General features: G+C 28.2%; 1 protein-coding gene across 1 annotated transcript in view; it reads left to right on the plus strand.

The window, feature by feature from the left end:
* The window catches only part of LOC145314284 (tyrosine-protein kinase transmembrane receptor Ror2-like), a 78,648-nt gene that overhangs the window by 24,314 nt on the left and 33,148 nt on the right, over positions 1-21,186 (plus strand). The window contains exons 8-11 of the mRNA XM_080154140.1: positions 8,032-8,058; positions 12,744-12,819; positions 13,476-13,525; positions 17,064-17,115. Of these exons, the coding sequence (XP_080010266.1) occupies positions 8,032-8,058; positions 12,744-12,819; positions 13,476-13,525; positions 17,064-17,115 (205 nt within the window). The remainder of the gene's footprint in view (positions 1-8,031; positions 8,059-12,743; positions 12,820-13,475; positions 13,526-17,063; positions 17,116-21,186) is intronic.

Here is a 21,186-nt window from a genome sequence, read left to right on the forward strand (position 1 = left end):
TAGAAGAACTGGCTCAAAAAGACTTGTAGAGTAGCTTCGCTATTACGAATATATAATTGAAATTTGACCATTTCAAGGCTTGGTCACTTTAAATCTAAAAGTAAAACGATTTAAATTATAATAAAATTTAACATTCGAGCATTTAAATTAGTTTATTATGCAAAAAAATGCAATAAATATTTAAGGTGATAAAATCCAAATGTGAAAAATTGTCATTTAAATTTTTTTCTGCATATAATATTTTAGTTTTTGGCATTGCGTCATTTGTATTTAAAAATTATGCAAAATTAACCTTCTTAGGTACAGAAGGATTTAAAAGAAACAATTTTTATAGATTTTTGAAATTTATTATTAGGACTGAAACCTAAGTATCTAGTATAGAGGAAAGTGTGCATAAAAAGGCTCTGCTTGCTTAAAAAAGGACAAATAAGTTTAAGATAAGAAATTACGGTCTGGCTGTTGAATTTTTACGAAAACGCTACTTTGCTGCAGCTGCTGAATGTTAAAATATGCAAAAAATGCCTTTCCTTTGGATGCTTAGCTTATTTTAGATAAATGAAGAACAAAACTATCTGTAAATACGATTTAAAATAAAAGTTATAAAAATTACATGCTTACTATCTGTTGAATATTTTTGGATAAAATGATAGCGAACAAAGACATTGCGTGTATTGGTTAAATTTGTAATATCAGTGTTTATCAAATTCAGGCGGGAAAGAAAAAAAAGCATGCATAAAGAAAAAATATTATTTCAGAAAATAAAATTTATTGAATAGGGCTGAAATGTAAAATTATCTGAAATAATTCAGGTAATGCATAAGCACTTTAGGAAAAAGCCGTTGAATAAAAATTATGCATTACAAACTTTATATACTGGATCTATGTAATAAAAATCTGTAAAAAAAAACTTTAGTATACATCTTTTGTCAAATCTCCCAACATAAATAGATTTTTGACACTTTCTCCCCTTTACAATATATTTGTTCTTCTTTAATATATAACTAATAAAGTTTAATGATGGGGCTTGTTATAGTTGATGTATTTATATCATATTAATTATCTTTGATATTCCTGGTGGTAAAAAATAGTATTATAACTGTTATTGACATTTCTTACTACTTGATAGGTAATGCAATATATATTGTTTTACAATTAGTAATAGGTATATTTAGTTTACATTTAGTTTAATATATTTGATTAGACTAGAGTTCCCCAAAATGGAATTAAACATCTGATTTTTCCATATTTAAGTTTAATTAAATGAAATATTTTAATGGGCGTGCTTAGTTGGTTAGCCTTACCCACCTTAATAAGAAAAAAATCTACCAAGGATCTTTACAAAGAATAATCAAATCATTACAGACATACTGATAGGAGTCTTTTGTTTAAGAAACATAGGCAAAGTACAAAATAAGTAATACCCTTTGTTTTTGTTTTGTGTATATAGAGTAAAGGTTTTCAATATGGGAAGATGTATATCAGCATTATGCACTAATTTTTCACCATACAATATTGCTTTACATTCAATATGTAACATAGAAGTATAGGCAGGTTCACATTTTTAAAATTATAAGCATATATATTAATTTAAGAATAGGCTAATAAGATTAAAAGTCCATAATAATTTGATGAAATAAAGTATTATTATTTTATTATATTACTCCAAGATAGATATGCAATATGCATATCTATGCTCTATGATGGTGAATATAAACCCTTTAATGCTGGTATTTTCGGGAAAAAAGGGTAAATGGGGGATTTTTTATGACCTTCTTACAAATAAGTCAAATACCTAAACTTTTCAATAGGAAATAAGATTATAATTTAAGTAAACTTAAAATTGAGCATTTAGAGATTATTGTTATTTTAATCACTTTAAATTGGAGGGTTTACCTAAAAATATAGCAGAAAATCTGACTATTGAACACATTCCTTTTTTATTGTTATTGCTATTGATCGTAAGTAACACCTGTTCTATAATTAGATATAAAATATTTCAGTGTGATATTCAAGTCCGAAATGATCTTTTCTGTCCAATACTACTTGTTTGCTATGCATATCTTTACACGTTGATTAATTGGTTGTTTTACTTTCAATATTACTACAGCATTTACTATTATGCATAATTCTATATTGCTCAAACTTTAGGTTGTTATCTTAAAATTTGTTTCTTTTAATCATGTATGACGTCATGGATATTTAAATTCCCTCTGTGAAATTACTTTTAGTAGCTCTATATTTGACCAACGATTAAAATAGTTTATGTCCATGACATGTACCAAAAGTGGCAATTTATGACTAATAATGAAATACTCCATGGCCTAATTTTCCTCCTATACTCCGATAATGTTTTCATTTCAGAATTACATACCACTATTCTAATATTAAAAATTGCAAAAAAAAATCAACCAAATGATTCATAACCTCCATAATTTATATTACCTACTAAACTATGGTAATTTATCTTAAATTTTTAAATCTCCTTTCTTTAATTTTTTTATGGTTAATAATTTTTTATTAACTTCTAATGATGATATTAATATTTACTTTCATGATTACCTTTCAGAAAGCCCATTCGTTGGTTTCCCTTAAAGTGACTGTTGACCAAATAACCTTCCATCTTAATTTTGAATTACATTTTCGTTTTTAAATTTTTAACCTTAGGTGAGGTTAAATTGTGTACAGAAACCCCCGCAGGGTTAGACACTGAAGGTATAGTCATTAAGAAAAAATACCCCCCTCCTCCAATTTTCAAATTTCCACAAAAATAAGAAGGGTTGTCATTAGGCACTTTGATGAACTAAGTAATGAGCCTTTTTCACAATTAGTTTCCCTTGTTAAACTTTAAATCTAAAGAAAATAAACGATTAGCATCTTTTTAAGTCCCCAAATGCAGGGACAGAGGATTATGCACCCGAGGAAAAACTATTTTGAGCTATCATTTAAAAAGGTACACTTAGTATAATTTCTGTTTTTTTTGTAACATTAAAAAGAAGGTTATTTAAATTTGTGTTCTGATGCATTTTCCCTTGTCCCTGCATAAATGTTTGTTTGAATAAAACAATAAAAAACTGATTTTTGTGTAGTTAAAACTATCAAACCCTTAGGCTTTTGTCATTTATGTGACTATAAAACTAAAATTTTGTTGTTTTTAAATTGTTAAATCTAAAGAATTCAATACCATGTGCATTTAACAGTTGGGGGGTTGCAAAGTTCCCTTTTAAACACAATACTTATTGAGCTTAAGGGATAAGACAATTGACAATATATTGAAATATGTCCATAATGATATTACACAAAATAACCCATTCTTAAAGTAAAGTTAATGGTTAAAAAGTCTAGACACAAATAGTCTGGAAGCAACCATCAAAATTCATAATCAATTCAAATCATTTAGAAATACGCAAAGTTTTTGAGCCAACGAAGCCTGAATTAAGTCTATAATCCTATAATAACAAAAAAGATTTTTTAAAATTCGTGGTCATTTACATAGACGTCCAAGGGGGGGGGGGGGTAATGGGGCGATTACCCCCCCCCCCCCAAACAATTTTGAGGGGGTAAATACCCCCCCCCCCAAAGTAATAAAAAAATTTTTAATACTAAACATTTGATAAAATTTAAAATTTTTTTTGGGGGGGGTAAACTAAATTTACCCCCCCCAACAGACTTCAGGGGGGGTAATTACCCCCCCCCCAATCAAATTTTACCCCCGGGGTAAAAATTTTGGGGGGGGGTAAAAGCTTGGACGTCTATGGTCATTTATCATGCTTTCTTATAATCTCATAGAGATTTCGTAGCTTAATTAACAAAAAATTTTTTTTGGACAGACAAAGTAAATCATAATGTAATATCCATAAAAATTAGAATGTCTGCTAAGAAAATGTTTTAAATTTGATAATTTGGCTTATGTTTGCATGAATTAGGACTTGTATTCATTTAGATCAATTAATCAATTAGAATATTTTCATATTATTCACTACTTTCCTGTAACTATCTATAGAAGCACAGCTACTCTATGATACGGGTATCCAGTCTATCCAGTCCCTTTTCCCTTAACATTGGATTTTAAGCTGCTCAAAACAACTACAGTTCTCTTTTTTGTTCTGTATGCTGCACTACTTAAAGACAGTATTGTCCTTGTTAAATATGAAAATTTTTAATTCATCAAATATTACTTGAATAAAAGTTCCTTGTCTCCATGCCTATCAATCTACACATGATTATTTAAGTTTTCTCAATTTTGCAATTTTCTTGCTATAAACTGTAAGGACACGTGTTTAATACAAAAAAATAAGAATGAAAACATCCATAAGTAGTGAAGCACAATTACGTATTAAAAATATTTACAAAATAAGAGTGGAAGTATAAAAATCAGTGGGTTCATCTTAGATTATTTCAAAAGCAAATTTAATTCAGCAATAGAGCTACCTGACCCTATATCTCAAAAACGTTTAAGACAGATATACATTTTAAATCATAGAGTAGCTTCGATACTAATAAACAAGGAGGAAATTAACTAACATTTAAACAAATTAAAAATCCTGATATTTATCCTCTTACCATGCATATAATTTTAAAGAGACGAATAATTTTAGCCAAGATTCAATTTCAGATAAATAATTATAATTCATTTGTACACATTTCATTTGTAATTAAACATTTATACAGCTGCGCTACTTTGGATAAAAAAGTTTGCAATTAAACACAATGCAAAATGTAAACAAAACACAATTAGAAAACTTTCCTTTATTTAATTTTCTAAATAAATCTAAGTTTAATTAATTTCTTGTTTTGTTTGTTTGAGATTTGTTGTTCAAGTGTTTTGTTTTATTTTCTTCATTTTTAGATGCAACTGTAGTTTTCATTCTTAGGTATAATATATGTGCAATAGAATATGTTGTACTTTGCCCAAAATAGAATAATACAAATGGATGTAGAAGGATGTTTAATATACGTAGATATTATGACAGGGAAAAAACTGTCTTAAATTTAGCTTTCTAACATGGATCTCGTTTATTTCTCAGTTCACTCATCAAGTAGGAGGGGATGGGATGGAGTAAAGAGGCTGGAAGGAGGGAATTGTTAGTTTAGCCCGCTGCAAGTTTCACTTTGATAGAGAACATGAAAATCTGGTGTGATAACCAATTAATAATTTATCCATAAGTTGAAATGTTGACTCCTAATTTTTTTAATATGTATACAAATTCTGCTTTAATGAAGGCCTAATTGTAATTGTGTAGTATTATTTTAAAATTGTTGTATATTATTAAAATTCAAATCATTATAAACAATTGTTAATAAAATACATTCAAGTTAAAGGTAAAAATATATATATATATATTTTTTGAGTTAGGAGTTAACTATCAAAAACCAATAAACCTAAAATTATATCTAAACGTACTCAAGTACTTAAAAGTAATTAGATCTAAATTGCAAGATTCAATCAACACATAAACTTTAAGCTTTATTCTGTTCATGTCCAAATTTGTAAACTCATGTTTTTGCTGGGACAACCATTTTGTAATCTTAATGTTGGCAATTTTGGGCGGGGCGCTGAAATGCAATGCTCATAAATACAGTTCAGGACTTTAGTACGATTTTAATGGTCAGTTGATTAAACTAGAAAATAAGATAATGATAAAACAAACGCCCATATATGTTGATTTTAATGAGTTATTTCTGTATACAGAGATCTTATTGAAGTTCTTGGATGCTAATTTTCAGGAAAGCCTTGTTTGTGTATAAATTATCAATTAAATCAAATATAGATAAGATTTTAAATAATTTAGATTATAGTTATATTAAACCCTCTTTGTTTAAGTACTATGTTTGTCATAAATTCTAAAGTCTGTCTGTATGTCTGCTAAGATCTTGGATACAGCTAAGCCAATTGTTTCACAAATTTCAGAGAACTAGAGCAGGGCAATCACCTCTTAGTTCTTATCCACTTGTAGACATATGTATATCTCTTACAAGAACCCTATTTCTAATATTCTAAACCTAACTGTTCTATGTAAAATTTACCACAATTTCTAATTCTGCTCATACAGTTAAATATCCTCTAAAATCCTTGATAAGGAACAATGTGAATTTTAATCTAGATAAAATGGAGATTTTTTGTCCTCGTAATCTTTTGATACAGAAAGTGGGAAAAGAAATGAGAGGTATGCATATAAAAGTGGAATCGGAGAGGGGGAGAAAATTTGGCAAATTTTATTCATGCATTTTCTTCATTTGCCTGAATTTGATTGTTGTCAAGAATGGAACACATTCTTTGACAAACCTAAGCCTTTTAATGAATTACTTCTATGTATAAGTCTTAATCCACAATAATAAGTAAACATATGAAGAAATAACTTACAACTATCTCCCATCAACAATGAGAAAATCCTTAATATTTCAAGAAATTAAAGTATTAAAAAATTGTGTAAAGAATCTAAAACTAATTATATTGTATTCAAACTAATATTTTCTATTAAATAATAAAGAACGTTTAGAAATTTGAATAGAGGTTTTGCATATAACCATTAAGAAATGACAAAAGGACTAATGCATAAACTGCACCTTAGCGTCCTGACTACAGGTCTTTGCAAGGTATTGTGGCTATTTTATTCACAATATTCCCAACTCAGAAATTTAATTTACATATGAAGTAGAATTCTCATTTTAATATCCTTATACATTTACCTCAAATTTGCATTGAAAATATTTGAAGGGCCCAACTGTAAATTTACAATAGAATGTGTCCTTATGTAATTTATTTATCTAAGTTTAAAATTATTTGAATGGATTAATTTTCAAATACAACTTGCATAATAATTTTCAACTGAAAAGCTTATAATGTAAAACAACAAGGTGTATGGATATAGAATACTTGGTTATTGTTAGAGATCCTTGCATACTCTAATAAAATGTTTCTCCCAGCTGGCTAATGTAAGGATATCCCTCATTCCCTATTCTGACTATGGAGGAGAGTATTTACCAATGTCTGAGAACAATATTAGCAACCTAATTTGACGACAAAAATTCGCCTGTGACACTATACAAGTATGTACAAAATTTTAGATAATTAAAAGGTGCAAATCCCAGAAGAGGCTAGAATATAAAGAAAATATAAAGAGCCAAGATACTTTCTTTTTGGAGCATGGGTTTAGGGAATTAAAAAGCATACATAAGACATAAATACTAGGTTCAGTGTCAATTATTCTGAGAATAAAACTTTAAATCAGGGCTCGGCAGCTGCGGATAAGCCAACAGTAAGGAAAAACGTTCTGTAATTATGTTTAGGATAATCTTTCCGACCGTAATAATGTTAAATTTAATATTAAAAAAGAATAAATATGACAATCCCCGTAAAGTGGAGAAAAAGTAGATAGAAAAGATATGTTTTCATTAGGTCTGGTGCAAATAAAAATTGCACCCAGACTTACTACCCCCAATGGGGGGCTTTTTGGGATATATGATATAATTGGATATATTAACAGGGGAAAATTTGTTGTCAATTTTGCTTGGATCTTATTTATTGGACAGTCCGTTTATCCCGTAGGAGGGGATGGGGTTAAATCTTTAACTATACTTAGTATGGAATATTAACTCTGATCCTCAGATTTATCAAAGATAAAGAAAGAAAATCATATTTTTTTTCATTTTTTTGTTCTAATTTTGTGTAACAATGCTTGTTAAAGAAATTGCAAATACCTTTTTTATGATTTATCTATCTAATTTATTGATTTTAGGTTTTTCTACTAGTATTGTTTTTCTAATTTGTTTACTAACTTACTAATTTAAATGTGTTTACTAATACCTTATAATCATAATTCATTATTTTGCAAGTGGAGCAATAATCTATCTCCTCGAAATTTATTTCCGGAATTCTCCGCAATTTTCTCTTGCTGAAATACTCTATATAAATTTTATTCCACCTTATCCAATCATTCTATAAAGATTCAAAGGAGCAGGGGTTATGCTTGACTTGCAAAATTAAGAATTCTACCCTTGTTTCTAATATTTACTAATCCTGGTGTTTTTTAGCTGCCTATAACTTCTTGGACTAACAAGGTAATAATTGTAGAATATTATTGCATGTAATTGTACAGGTTGTATTATTGAAATCGTTTGGTGAACTATTTAGCTGAGATAGTTTTTGTGTACATAAGACCATTTTATATTTCATTGAATTTGTAGATTATAAAAAATCCATTTTCAAGATTAAATTGTTATGAAAAAAGTGGTTCTTACTAATCTACCATTAATGATTGAAAAGTATCTTTAGTATAACCTAAATAATTTATTGTACAGTTATTTGTATAGTAAATTTTTCAGTATTTTTCAAATTTTCAAATTGTAAAAATTTACTATCATTAATTTTCATACAAACCAAATGAATCCAAATATTTCAATAACAAACATTAAATGATAAAAGTCTTAAAATGTGTCCTTGTCTTGGTTATGCATGCTTCAAACTGTCATTGTGCATGTAATATTTATGCATGTTGTAGAATAATCCTATCCATATTTCATGTTTTGTCTTGTAATTTATTAGTTTTTTATGTACAAGACTGCTCTTTCAATTGTTCTTACTGCTTGATTGAATGTATTATTTATTAACATCTATCTATATTTGTTGAGTTGTCTTGTAATTCATTGTTTTTTAGGTGCGAGTCTACTATTTCAATTATGCTTGATGCTTTATTGCATGTATAATCAAGTATCCATCTATATTCCTTGATTTGTTTTGTATTATCTACCATTTTTTTTTTTTAAAGCTAAGCATATTTGTTTAAGAGTCTTGTGTTAGTTCTCAATTTATATCATAGGCTTTTATAGACTTGACAAAGTCATCCTTATTTTTGCAATAAACTATTCATAATTTTAAATGACATTTAAAGTTTTCATTCATATTGATATTTAAGGGAATCTCCAATAAAACAAATTCATATTTCAATAAATTTTTTTAATGTAGCTTGACAATACTAACTAAGAATCAAGCCAACACAAATAAAAAACAGAGTTATATTCAAAAAGGGATTCAACATATAATAACAGAAAATTTGTTTTCATTTTATTTTTATTTACCAATTTTAAAATGTCATATACTTCTGTCCACTTGTGTAAAAAAGAAGAAATAAATAATAGAGTGCAATTTAATCTGTTACAGGGTGATGTATGGTTTTCTAGATATGAAAGATAAAACAAAAGGATAATTGAGTAGTTAAAATAGATTACTATAGTATCTGAATTTAAACCATTGTTCTATATGATGTTATGGTAAACGATGCAGGTCTGTCTAAAGTTTCTCGGTAACCGTTGAACTGATTGGGAACCTGGGAATCCTGGGAATTCGTATTAATTATTCAACAGTTTGTGACAGACATTAACTTTTTGATCATATCTCTTCAGCTTAAAAACAATACTATATTGGAGGGGGGATTTCCCATCACCTCTTGAGGCTAGGGCCGAAACCACTAGTGTTTAATGTATAAATTAAATAAAGAATATAAATTGACCTTTATGAATAGACATCTTTATATTATCATTTTAATATTTGGTTTATTTATATCCTTGCTTAGAGGACAATGCATATACTAATTCCAAAAATATCGCAACACATCTAACATTTTAACATCAGCTTATATTTGATATTTAGCTAAAAAATCATTCGCAAAAAGAAAATAAATTACTTTAGAAATATTAAATAAATTATCTATTTTATTATGTTTCTTATATAAAAAAGGAGACTAAACAGGACAATACCTAATATGGAGAAAGAATTTACAAGAGTACTTTTAAATGTACTCAAATTATTTTATGACAAATTTATATTTATTCTGAACTATTTTTTCTTCTTGGAATCTTATGCCTTGATATTTTTTAAATAAGAACACCTTTTTGTGCTCTTTTATTTTCAAGATAAATAACATTATTATTCGTGTTAGTTTGATAAATGTATTATCTCTATCGTGTTATTCTTTATCTATCTTTTATTTTAAAAAAGAATATGTCTATTTTGGAATAATGTAGGTATGTTATTCATCGATAAATGTATTTGAAATAAAACTTGATTTAATAATAATCACCTATTTCAAAAGGAATTAATATTTTAAACCCAAGTAAATAAAGGATAAAGATAATATAGGAAAGCCTTGTAATAAAATGGAAACTAATTTGTCTATTCTGGAATACTTTTTGTTTCTTTCCTATCCTGTTCTAGGCACTTATCTGAAATATGACTGTCACTGCGGGAACATTTGTCAAAATCATTTATTATCCTGGAGTACAATTCTTAAAATCAATTTTCTGGTGAAACTGTAGAAATATTTTTCGATAACATATGATGAAACTGTAAGCAATACTGATATGATTATATTTTATTCTTGAGTCTAATAGTTGGGATACTTTATGGAGGATTGTTAGATTTTTTATTGAGATTTTGTTAAAAAGATGTGTCAAAATTTTTTTTTTGCTTTTTATGATACATTTTTTTGCTTGTTTGTTTGATAAGTCACTTACTAGACAAAAATACACTACCACTGAAACATATGGTAGATTAAATAAATTGTATAGCTTTAATGCCTTGATACTTATTTTTAAGTATTGAACTCTATCTGTTGATGAAGTTTTTCAATCCTCTACTTGCTTGCTTCCCATTTCTTTTCTATACCAGAAAAAATTAGTCACATTAATTTTCTTCTGTCTCAAGTTTTTCTTACAAGAGACACGTCTAGGTTTTCAAGAAAAAAATATTTAAATATTTAATGCATCAAATAATGAAGTACAGTAATTCAAAGACAATTATTATATGCATTTTAAAACTGTTTTTTTTTGCTATAGCTTTAGAAAAATCTATTTGTCCATTAATACTTTTTTCTAAATAATACAAATTCTAAAAAACACTTGTTAATTCTCAATTTGTTTATATATTTTTAAAACTTACCAGTCAAAATTCTAGGTTTTGATTTTAATTTTTGTAAATGCAACTTTAAAAAAAAATTTGTTTATCTTTCCTTAAATTCAATAAAGTTGTGGTCAATAATTATTAACAGTTAATAGAATAGAACAAAAGTCATTTTTACACAAACTCTTTCATTTTTTTTTATATTTTTGAAAATTTTTGTGCTCAAAAATAAAAAATTTGGAAAACAATGAAACATTACTTTTTTTGCAAAATTTTACACATTAGTTAAAACAAAGAACTTTTAAATATCCATAAAAATTGTGCAATTATTTATAATTAAACATTGCTTTCATAGGTAGAGACCTGTATTTTGAAAATCAAAATTATTTAATGAGACTTTAATACTATAATTTCTATCTTGTAATGTAATCAAAGTATAAGTCTTAAGAGACATCCAAATTAAAGCTAAAATGTACAACACCAATATGTGAAGACATCTAAAAGTTTTCACTAGGGATAAATCCAGTCATTTGTAAAAAGTATAAGTGTAAAAGAAAAATCTTTCGAATATTCTCTTTATAATTGTCTCCATTCATATTGCAACAATTTTTTTGCACAACGTGTAAATATTTGCAAACAGATTTTGTTGTCCCAACTCCTTTTGTTTACTGTTCTATGCTAATTGAAGGGAAACTCTTATAGATAGGTTTATTTGTCTCAATTATTATTGATTGTTTTTAAATACTAATTGAAAAGATTGGATTTAGCGGTCCCAGCCCATTTTATTTGGTATTGTACACTAATTTGATTAGATTTATTTGTCCAATCTCTGTTTCTGTTCATAATTTTAACAAAACTTTACAGTTAACTTTTTAATTTAATTTGAAATACTTCTTTTGTAGCTGCGATTCTAATGAACAAAATTGGTTATGAAAGTACAAAACCATGCTTAATAATATGTGAATATGTGTAATAATTTTTTTTATAAGCTTATGTTGAAATACATATCTATCTGAAATTGTCATTATGTCCCTGCCACCTAGAAATATTTTTAGACATCTAAACTGCATCTCATTGTTTACACTAAAGATTTGCTCATGTAAAGTATTATATTTATTTTGAAAACTAATTATCCAAATTCATTAATCCTCTAGTGTTGTTTCTCTTATCTTAAATATACACATTTTCATTTTCAAAATCCATTATTTGTTAGTACAGTGCAGCTACTCCATAAATATTTCTAATTTCTACCATAACTTTTTTATTACATATTTAAAGTTAATGACGTTAATGATTATGAATATTCTTATTGTTAATATGTCAGGCGCATTGCATTAAATTTATCAGTGGTAGGAATGCCTTAGAAATTATTTTCTTAGCATAATTTAGATTTATAGGAAAAGAAATGGGCTGTATATGATGCAACACTTAGGGTTTGATTCAATGAACAGATTGGCTTCTAACAGATTGCTTTGCAAAATTGGTTTAATATCATAGACTTAATGCCCTGAACGTTTATCAAATTGTAAATTTTCAAGATACTGATATTAATTAAGTAATAAACCATGTAACATTTTGAAATAGGTAATTAATTGCTGCTATTCTACATATTAATTCCTTAGTAATTTATTGATAAAAAAATAATTTTTTTTGCATGCTGCATGTTTATAATATATACAATTATTTTTGAGGTTTAGTGATTGTAATATTTTGTAGTTTTAAAAAACATATTATAGTTATCTAATTGGCTTTAAGTTATTTTCTATTCATAGTAAGTTCCTCTTTTCAAATATCTTATTCAGTTTTCGATTCATGGTAATATTAACAACAAATGTGATTATTTTAATAGGTGGAGAAAGGAGTAGAGTTCAAGCCGTTCTCTTATTACTCAAGATCTGTACTCAGAATAACAGCAACTGAATCAGGTACCAGCTTAATTCCACAATTAAAAGATCAATCCTTAAGTGTAGAATCAATAGGATGTCTGTCTGTAAGCCTCTGCGTGTGTAGAAAAAAATTATGTTAACAACAGATCTATAGTATAGATGTATATACAGACAACTACCTCTCTTCATTTTTCAAAGACCTCTTTCGTCTGCTTCTAAAAAAAATTCTGCTACTTGGCTGTGTTAAAATAAGCGACACCATTGGTTGATTTTCAATGACCCAATAGAAAGGTTGCGCAAGGTGGTTGCGATGGGGAGATACAGTTATTTAACCCTTTCTCCCTCTAGTGTTTTACTCTAATATGTTAACAACAATACCGATATAAGATTTGTAATTATAATACCCTGCCATTTTTTAGATTGTACAATTATTCTTTCAGTTTTAGCAACAAATATTACATTTTAATAAAGACTTTTCATTATTTATTTTTTTGCCTTAAACTACCAGAAAACAGTAGTCCTGCCCTCAGATGATATGATAACAGTAAACATATAAAACTTTCCTGAAAAGCCGAATCCAATGATTTAATAGTTTTAGAAATTTTTCGGGACAGACAAAATAGATATAAACAGACAGTCAACATTAAACTTTTTGCAAGGATAAAACAGAATTTATTATTTGCTATTTTGTTCAGATAACTATACCTGTTCTGCGATGAATCAGTTAGTTGACTCTCTAACACAGGTTAGTCATTTAGCTACTGTTTTGTCAGGTGCTTTATATATGCCTTGAGAGATCCTCTTTTGTTAAAAAAGATTTTGTTTCAATTAAAAATTTATAAGTATATTCAAATTTTAATTTACAGTCAGTAATCAGTAATACACTCAGAAAAAATATAAAAACAATTTATACACAAACAAGGAATCTTAAGTATTGAGACAAATGACAATACATTAATGTCTATTGTTCATCCCCAATGATGAATATTACAACAAAATTATTGTAGGAAAAGTTTGGACTCTACTAGTTTAAACTATTAATAATCTTAATTTACTGTCTACTGCCCACTCCTTTCCAGACAAAAAGAAAGAATGAAAATGATTTTTTTATTCAAAATTTATTAGAAATACGTTTTAACGATAATTTATTTTAATTAAAATGAGTTATTAAAAAATGTAAAATAGCTTTCCAATGAAAGGTACAATTCATTTATTGTAATAAATGACAAAGAGAATAATTAAATTCAATCATGATATTAATTCTCTTTGGTTTTGTTTAAAATTGAATCAAATAGATCCTATTTTAACATTCACACAATAGACCGTACTAAATTGTTAATATAGAGTACTATTTATTTTTTTGTTAGTATTGTCCCTATTGTACTGTCAAGTTATTATATTATAATCTGCTTGGTTTTAATTAAAATCAATGCAGAACAACTTACTACACAAAAATAAAGTACTACTTAAAAACCTTTTTAATGTCATTTTCATATGACATAAAAATTCTCAATTTTAAATTAAACAAGGGTGACAACATCCATAAAATGGAAGCTCGGAAACGGTAGGACAAATGAACATTAACACTTGTAGAGTGTTAAAACTGAATAATCAGAATATCAATGATGCTGTGAGTATTGGTGCAAAAAATATGACGTAACAAAAAAATAGCCAATAAGAGGCCACTATAAATTTTACCATTGGTCAATAACGGCCTCTCATTGGCTAATTTTTTTTGTTACGTCATATTTTTTGCACCAATACTCACAGCATCAATATCAATGAATGAGTATAAACAAAATTGTAATTAAATTTGTTGCAAAACTGCTTAAATACACGATAATTTTTATGGACATACTTACATTTTTAGGACTTGATTATAGAGGTGCTTCGCTTACAACTTTGTACTTTGTTCTCCTAGGAATCAGTAATCCAAATATTTGATATTTGAAGCAAGTTTTAATAAAGGACTTGTTTTTAAGAGATATTTGACCTATTAAGGACACAGTGCGATCCAGTTGGACATCCAAAAAATTTAAAATCGACTTTAATATATTCTAGGACCTAACAATGGTTGTAAGTAGACAGCTAAAAAAGAAATTTTTTTAAAATATTAATTTTTGGCGGATTTATGCCATTTTTAAAAAGGGTAGTGAAAAACTACTTGTCAGTTTTCATGATTTTCCAGATTTTTTTACAAAATTTTTTCAAAGCAACAAAAAATATTTTTATGGGGGTGTAGTGTAGATTGACATTTTGTGAGAAAATTTCACCTAAAAAATTAAGATTTTTAACCCAAAAATAATCAGTTTTCTCCATTTTACCCAAAAACGGCCAGACAACCTTTCACCTCAAGTTCAAGCTCAACTGAATAACTTTTAATTAGTACCTACTCTATTTTAAAAATCTGTTGCCTGTACCACTTGAAAGTTTGAGTTAATTGAGTGCAGAACTAACTTTTATCCATAATTCGATGCTTCTAAAACTTGCCTTCAGTCAAACATTACAAAATTATAACTAGATGTTTTATAGCTTTTCTATAAGTTAGACTATCCATCATACTGTCAACCTCCTCGAAGTAAAATTTCTAAGTTTAGTGATAATATCTATGTTAATTATATTTTTGTTTAAAAGAACTGGACTTTTGATATATATGTACATTTATAATTTACTCATTAGAAATAAGGTATGGCTAACAAGCGAAATAAATCTAAAATAATATTTTGGGGGCAGATAAAAAGTTCGTCGATTTTACAATGTGTTGTCCTCCTACGATAGCTGAAAAACACGAATAGGTTTTGTGATTTACAATAGGGGCCGGGTTTGTCAGAGGGTGTTAACCTTGAGGGGGTAATAAATTGAAGACAAGCCTTACCTATTTTAAATATGATATCCCTTACCTCCCCCTTATGGTTCATACCTTATATGACAGATGTATTGTTAGTGGTTTGTTAATAATTAGCTACCTTACTAAAATTATTAAACAAAATTTTATGGATGAACAATATCATAATTTAGGTGTAAAAGTTTTAGAAGTGAGATTAACCTCCGTAAGCAAATATTTGGATTCAATTAAAACTCACTTCAATAATCTGACTTTGTTTTTAAAATAGATTATAGTTTCAACTTTAAAAGTACAGTTCAAGTAGGAACCATGAATATGCCATTAATGCCTATAAATATTGTTGATAATATAAAATAGCTTAATTTTGTTGATATTATCAGGGATCGGAAGCCTCACGTTAGCCGCGCATAAGCCTCAGTTTTAAACCTGCTTGTGAGCAGAAAAAAAATTTAAGAAAGAAGGATTGTCTGCTAAATAGCCGTTTTTTACATCCAGCTGAATTTTATAGTAATAAAATCACGATTTTACTGAGGCTTACACGCGGCTTACGTGAGGCTTCCGATCCCTGGATATTATGTCAAAGAACTTGATTAAAAAAACATATTCAAAAAGTTTAAATTATTCAGTGTGCAAAATTTTCTACTAAACATTATAATCTAAAAAGGGGGTAATTTTGTTTATCCTAATTTGGGATGTGCAATAATTTATCGTCCATTGTCGTCTTCATTCAGATCTTTGTGATTTAGTTCTATAATTATGTGTACTCCAAATATTTGTATAGGTTTTTGTAAATTTAATTTTCCAAAATTTTCCAAACACAAGATTTTATACAGAAGTGAATATTCTGCAGAGCGCCTATTTCCATATTTCTATTCTAATCATAGGTCTATTCATTCTTAGATTTGATTTCAGTCATAATAATGCAGGGATAGGGGTATAGGTTATAAAATATCCATTTGTCTTAACTATTTACAGACTGTTTGACTTTTTTCCTAACTGTTTATACGTTTGCTTCTTGCCTCTAGGGACTTTGTATAATATTTAAAAACAGATCAAATATAGTTATATACATCGCATCGTATTTCTTTCCGCTTATATTAAATAAAAACTAGAAAATTAAAACTGGTCTTGTAATCCCCGATTGGCTGATTGCCCGGGCTTAAAAACTGGTATTAGTTTTTTGAGTTTTATGTTAATATTCATGGAAAATTGTCTGTAATACCATGCTATATTTTATTTTTCAGAATGGCTAAGACCCGGTTGTAAACCAGCGGATATTAACTGGTTTGGGAGCCATGCTGGAATAAATATTCCATGGTTTAGTAGTTTTTGTGATCACACATACATACACACATCCACTTCATTTAGAAGATATGATATGTGATGTTCTCTTATCCCGCGATTTCCCTGAATATGATTTGATTTAATTTTAATTTAGGATGTGAAAAGTTTTATGGTGTACGTTGAGAGACAGGATCAACCTAAGAAAGGTAAGAAAACAGTGTAGCCTTCTTATTTTCCACCAGCCAAAAGTAACCATCATTGAGACATGATTAACAATGTCTCTTTATATGATTCCAGCGGCTAAACTTAGATGAAATTGACCTGAAAGCATAAGGAGAGTCTGTTTAGACACAAACACATTCTTACAAAATTAAAATACATTATACATACACTTATTTCTTTTGGGCTTTATCAAGAATCTCAATTGAAAAGTTTAAAAATTGTTGCTATCGTTTATTTTGAATAAATTAATTATATGGCCATGTCAACAGTGTATAAATTCTTTCTAAACTGCCCATAGTTATGCTGTTCTTCTTTGGAAATATTTGTCATTGGTATTATATTTTCTTTTAATTCCTGTAACATAATAAGCTTATTAACTCACAATACTTCCAATGCTTTGCAGTCATGGATTAAGTTATCCTTGTTTTTCTCTACGCATGTATTAGTGAATTTGCTCATATATTTCCTGATTTTTGCCATTTATTGCAGGTATTCATGGATAGGAAAGTTTATAAACATCATTTAAAAATAAATTTTTGGTGTAATTTCAGTAAACAATTATTAGCAAAATAATTAGTGGTTCAAATAGTTCAAAATGCGGTAAAAATTACTTTTGGGGATTATGAGGGTTTGGAGAATATTTTATAAACTCATCTACCAAAAAGCGTCCTAAAACAGTCCCATGTGCCATTTGACCCATGGATCTTTTTGTTAGAATTAATTTTCGTTTACGACAAGCTTAGAGGAAGATACCTATTCCTGTATTCTTGCATTTTTCTGCAAAAAATGTCAGAAATTGAACAAGACGGTTGCACACAAAAAATGCGATTTGGGGGTTTCGCAGATTTACTAATGGTGTTCTACTGGTGTAGTTTATATTTTCTTTTTTCATTATTGCTTTGAAACCGATTAATATGAAAATCATGTAAAGCATCGCATAACAGACAATTTTTCACGAATAATAAGATAAATCATAAAAATAATACCTGTTTTTTATCCCGGGCCTTCAGCCCCTCGGGGCTAACAAAATTGGTTTTAATCTTAACATTTTATTATTTTAATATCCGCGGTAAGCTGTCTATAACACGATGATATAAATAATTATTATTTGCTCTTTTTGTCTTTTAGCTTTTTAAAAGGAACACCAATATAAAAATGCCAACTAACAATAGTGCACAAATCTAAAAAGCTGCAAATTATTCATTCATGCATAGAATACTATAGATTATGGGCAAGGTACCTAATTATTCATTCTCGCATAGAATACTATAGATAATGGGCAAGGTACCTAATTATTCATTCATGCATAGAATACTATAGATTATGGGCAAGGTACTTAATTAAGCTCTAGTTGGCATTAGCTAATTAAAATAAAGTCAAATTAAACAATAAGCTGCCCGTCTATCTTAAGCCCAAGATCTCGGTAACCACTAAACCTATTGGGCTCTACTCTTAAGGAAATATAGCTACTGGTCCTATGGTTGTTTTAAGCTATTTTCTTGGGGGAGGGGAGGATTAAGACAGACTAAGGGGACTTCCCATAACTTCTTTGGGCGAAGCCCCTAGAGACGAAGCCACTAGCATGTATATAGTGGAACATAAAATTACTAAAATCGATTTTGTAGATACACGTCCTTGTTTCGTCCTCTTCAGTTTTTGGTAATTTATGCCCATACAAATGCAAATTACTATGTCTTTATGCTTTTGCAGTTTGCCATCCCTGTTCTTTCATTTCCCCAAACTTACATGTCTTTTTGAAAGTAAGGCTTATCTACAGTTAGGCATGTCAATCTGTCTATTTATAACAGATTAACGATCATGTAAGTTTTTTTATAACATAACTATAAACTGTTCCAGAGATATTTTTGTTCGTTTACAAAATTTCTTTTCTAGTAAAGTTGTTTTCTTTTCATATTCAATGTTGTTCCTTTTTACATAAAGACATGAATGTTCTTTTTTACCTTGTTTGTGACTTAACTTTGTTGAATGTTGTCATCCTTGTTTTTCCTTCCTGATTTCATGCTAAATATCTTCTAAATATTTTTGACATTTTAGGTTTTTTTTTGAGAAATTTTTTACAATTTTGACATGTAGCAAAAAATACATTATGTTCCTTTAAATTGCAATATACTCTTTCTTCATTTGATATCTATAATACAAAGTAGCTTGATGTCTGTCCGTCTGTCTGTCCCTTAAGATCTCGATAACCACTGAACCGATTGGATTCTACTCTTCAGGGTATATACCTATTGGTCCTGTGGTGGTTTTAAGCTATTTTCTTGGGGGGTGGGACACCCCCAACCCCCCCAAAAATGAAAATTCCCCCCCCCAAAAAAAAATTTCATATTTTTTTTCTAATTTTAATGTTTTTTAAGTTTTTATATATTTTTATACCTTTTATATATTTTTATATATTTTCATACTTTTTTATATTTTCTTTATATTTTTTATTTATTTTATTGTTCTTCTTTTTAAATTTCTTTTCTTCTTTTAAACTTTGTTTTATCAAATTCAAAAAGATTGTGAAAACTTCCTTCTCCTGTAGGGGCGAAGCACCAAAAAGGCTAATGGCAAAGAAATTTTAAAAAACAATAAAAAAAAGAAAAATTCAAAGGTTTTAAATAATATAATAGTTATTTATCATATTTTCGTAATATTGTGAATGCTAGAAAGGATATTAAAATTATTTCAACAATTTTGGTCATGTGATCAAAATTTGAATTTTCCTTCTACTATTGCCCCCTCTGGGGGCGAAGTAGGTGGAAATTTAAATTTTTGTCACTTGACCTTAATATTGGTGAAATAATTTTGAATGACCTCTCTTGTATAAGCAATTTTAATAAAATATGATACTTGGTTTTGTCTCATTCTCTATCTTTTTCTTAAATTCAAAAAAGTCTATCAAAAAATTTACATCATCTAAGGGTGAACAATAAATATCTCTGTCTATTTTTCTCTATATTTCTTCTCCCTCCCCCCTCCCTCTTTTTTCTGTCTATTTCCTTCTCTCTCTCCTCCTCTTTTGTACGTTCATTTATACAATTGAGATAACCTAGAGACAGCACAAGGGAATTTTGTTTACATTATGTATCAGCTATAAATTGTTGAATATCTTAGGTTAAAGCTTTCCTTGGGTGAAATATTTGAAGAAAATATTTCTTCCATCATATAATGTGAAGCGTATGACACAACATATAATAAGTTAGTTATAAATAATTTAATTTCTTATAATAAAGTGATCTTTCTAAAAATTATATCATTGCAAAATTTGGTTGCAAATAATGTTGCCTATAGGGCTGTATTTCATATACAACAAAAAGTGAACAAAGGTTTCTTTTTAAGAAAAAAATGGGGTCAGATTGACCATCTATGTCTAATGTTTATACCCACATCAAATATTAAATTATAACAATGTACAGTAGAGTGGATCAATTTTGGACATTGAATTTGTAATCAACATCTACAGTTTAAACATCATATAAGAAACCTAAATATAAAAAATTGATTTTGTCCTTGAGGGGAAATGGGGGGAAGGTGTTTCCATGCATTAAAAATTTTAGAAGTTTATTCTGGAGGTGCAACTTTTTTTCTTTCAAAGTATTGCTTTATGCATCTTTTTGAATTTGTCTTGTTGATTAATATAAGAATATCAAATTGGTTTTAAAAAATTTTCATCCAAGCATGAAAAATCTTAAATTAAATGTAAAATCTCTTGGTTTTTAAATTTATTTATGGATTTTTCTTGCTAGGATCAATAGTTTTAAAAACAGATTTTTTATTCTTATTCTACTCTTCAAGACAAAATTGGGAAGGTGCATAAAGCTATACTTTGGAAGAAAAATAATTGCCCCCCCCCCAGAAAAAAAAAAAAAAATTCTCCCCACAAGTGTCTTTCTAAAAGTTTACATGCATCAGCAAGCCTCCCCATTATTCAAAATATTTTCTTTTCATTTTTTGGTCTCTTATATGATGTTCAGACAGAAAGTGTATGTAGCACATTTAAAATTCAAATCATTGAAAATCAAGCCACTCTAATGTACAGCATTTATTTCTGC

Source organism: Acartia tonsa, chromosome 3 (genome assembly GCF_053477335.1).
Source record: "Acartia tonsa isolate MP-2025a chromosome 3, ASM5347733v1, whole genome shotgun sequence".
Classification (NCBI taxonomy): Eukaryota; Metazoa; Arthropoda; class Copepoda; order Calanoida; family Acartiidae; genus Acartia; species Acartia tonsa.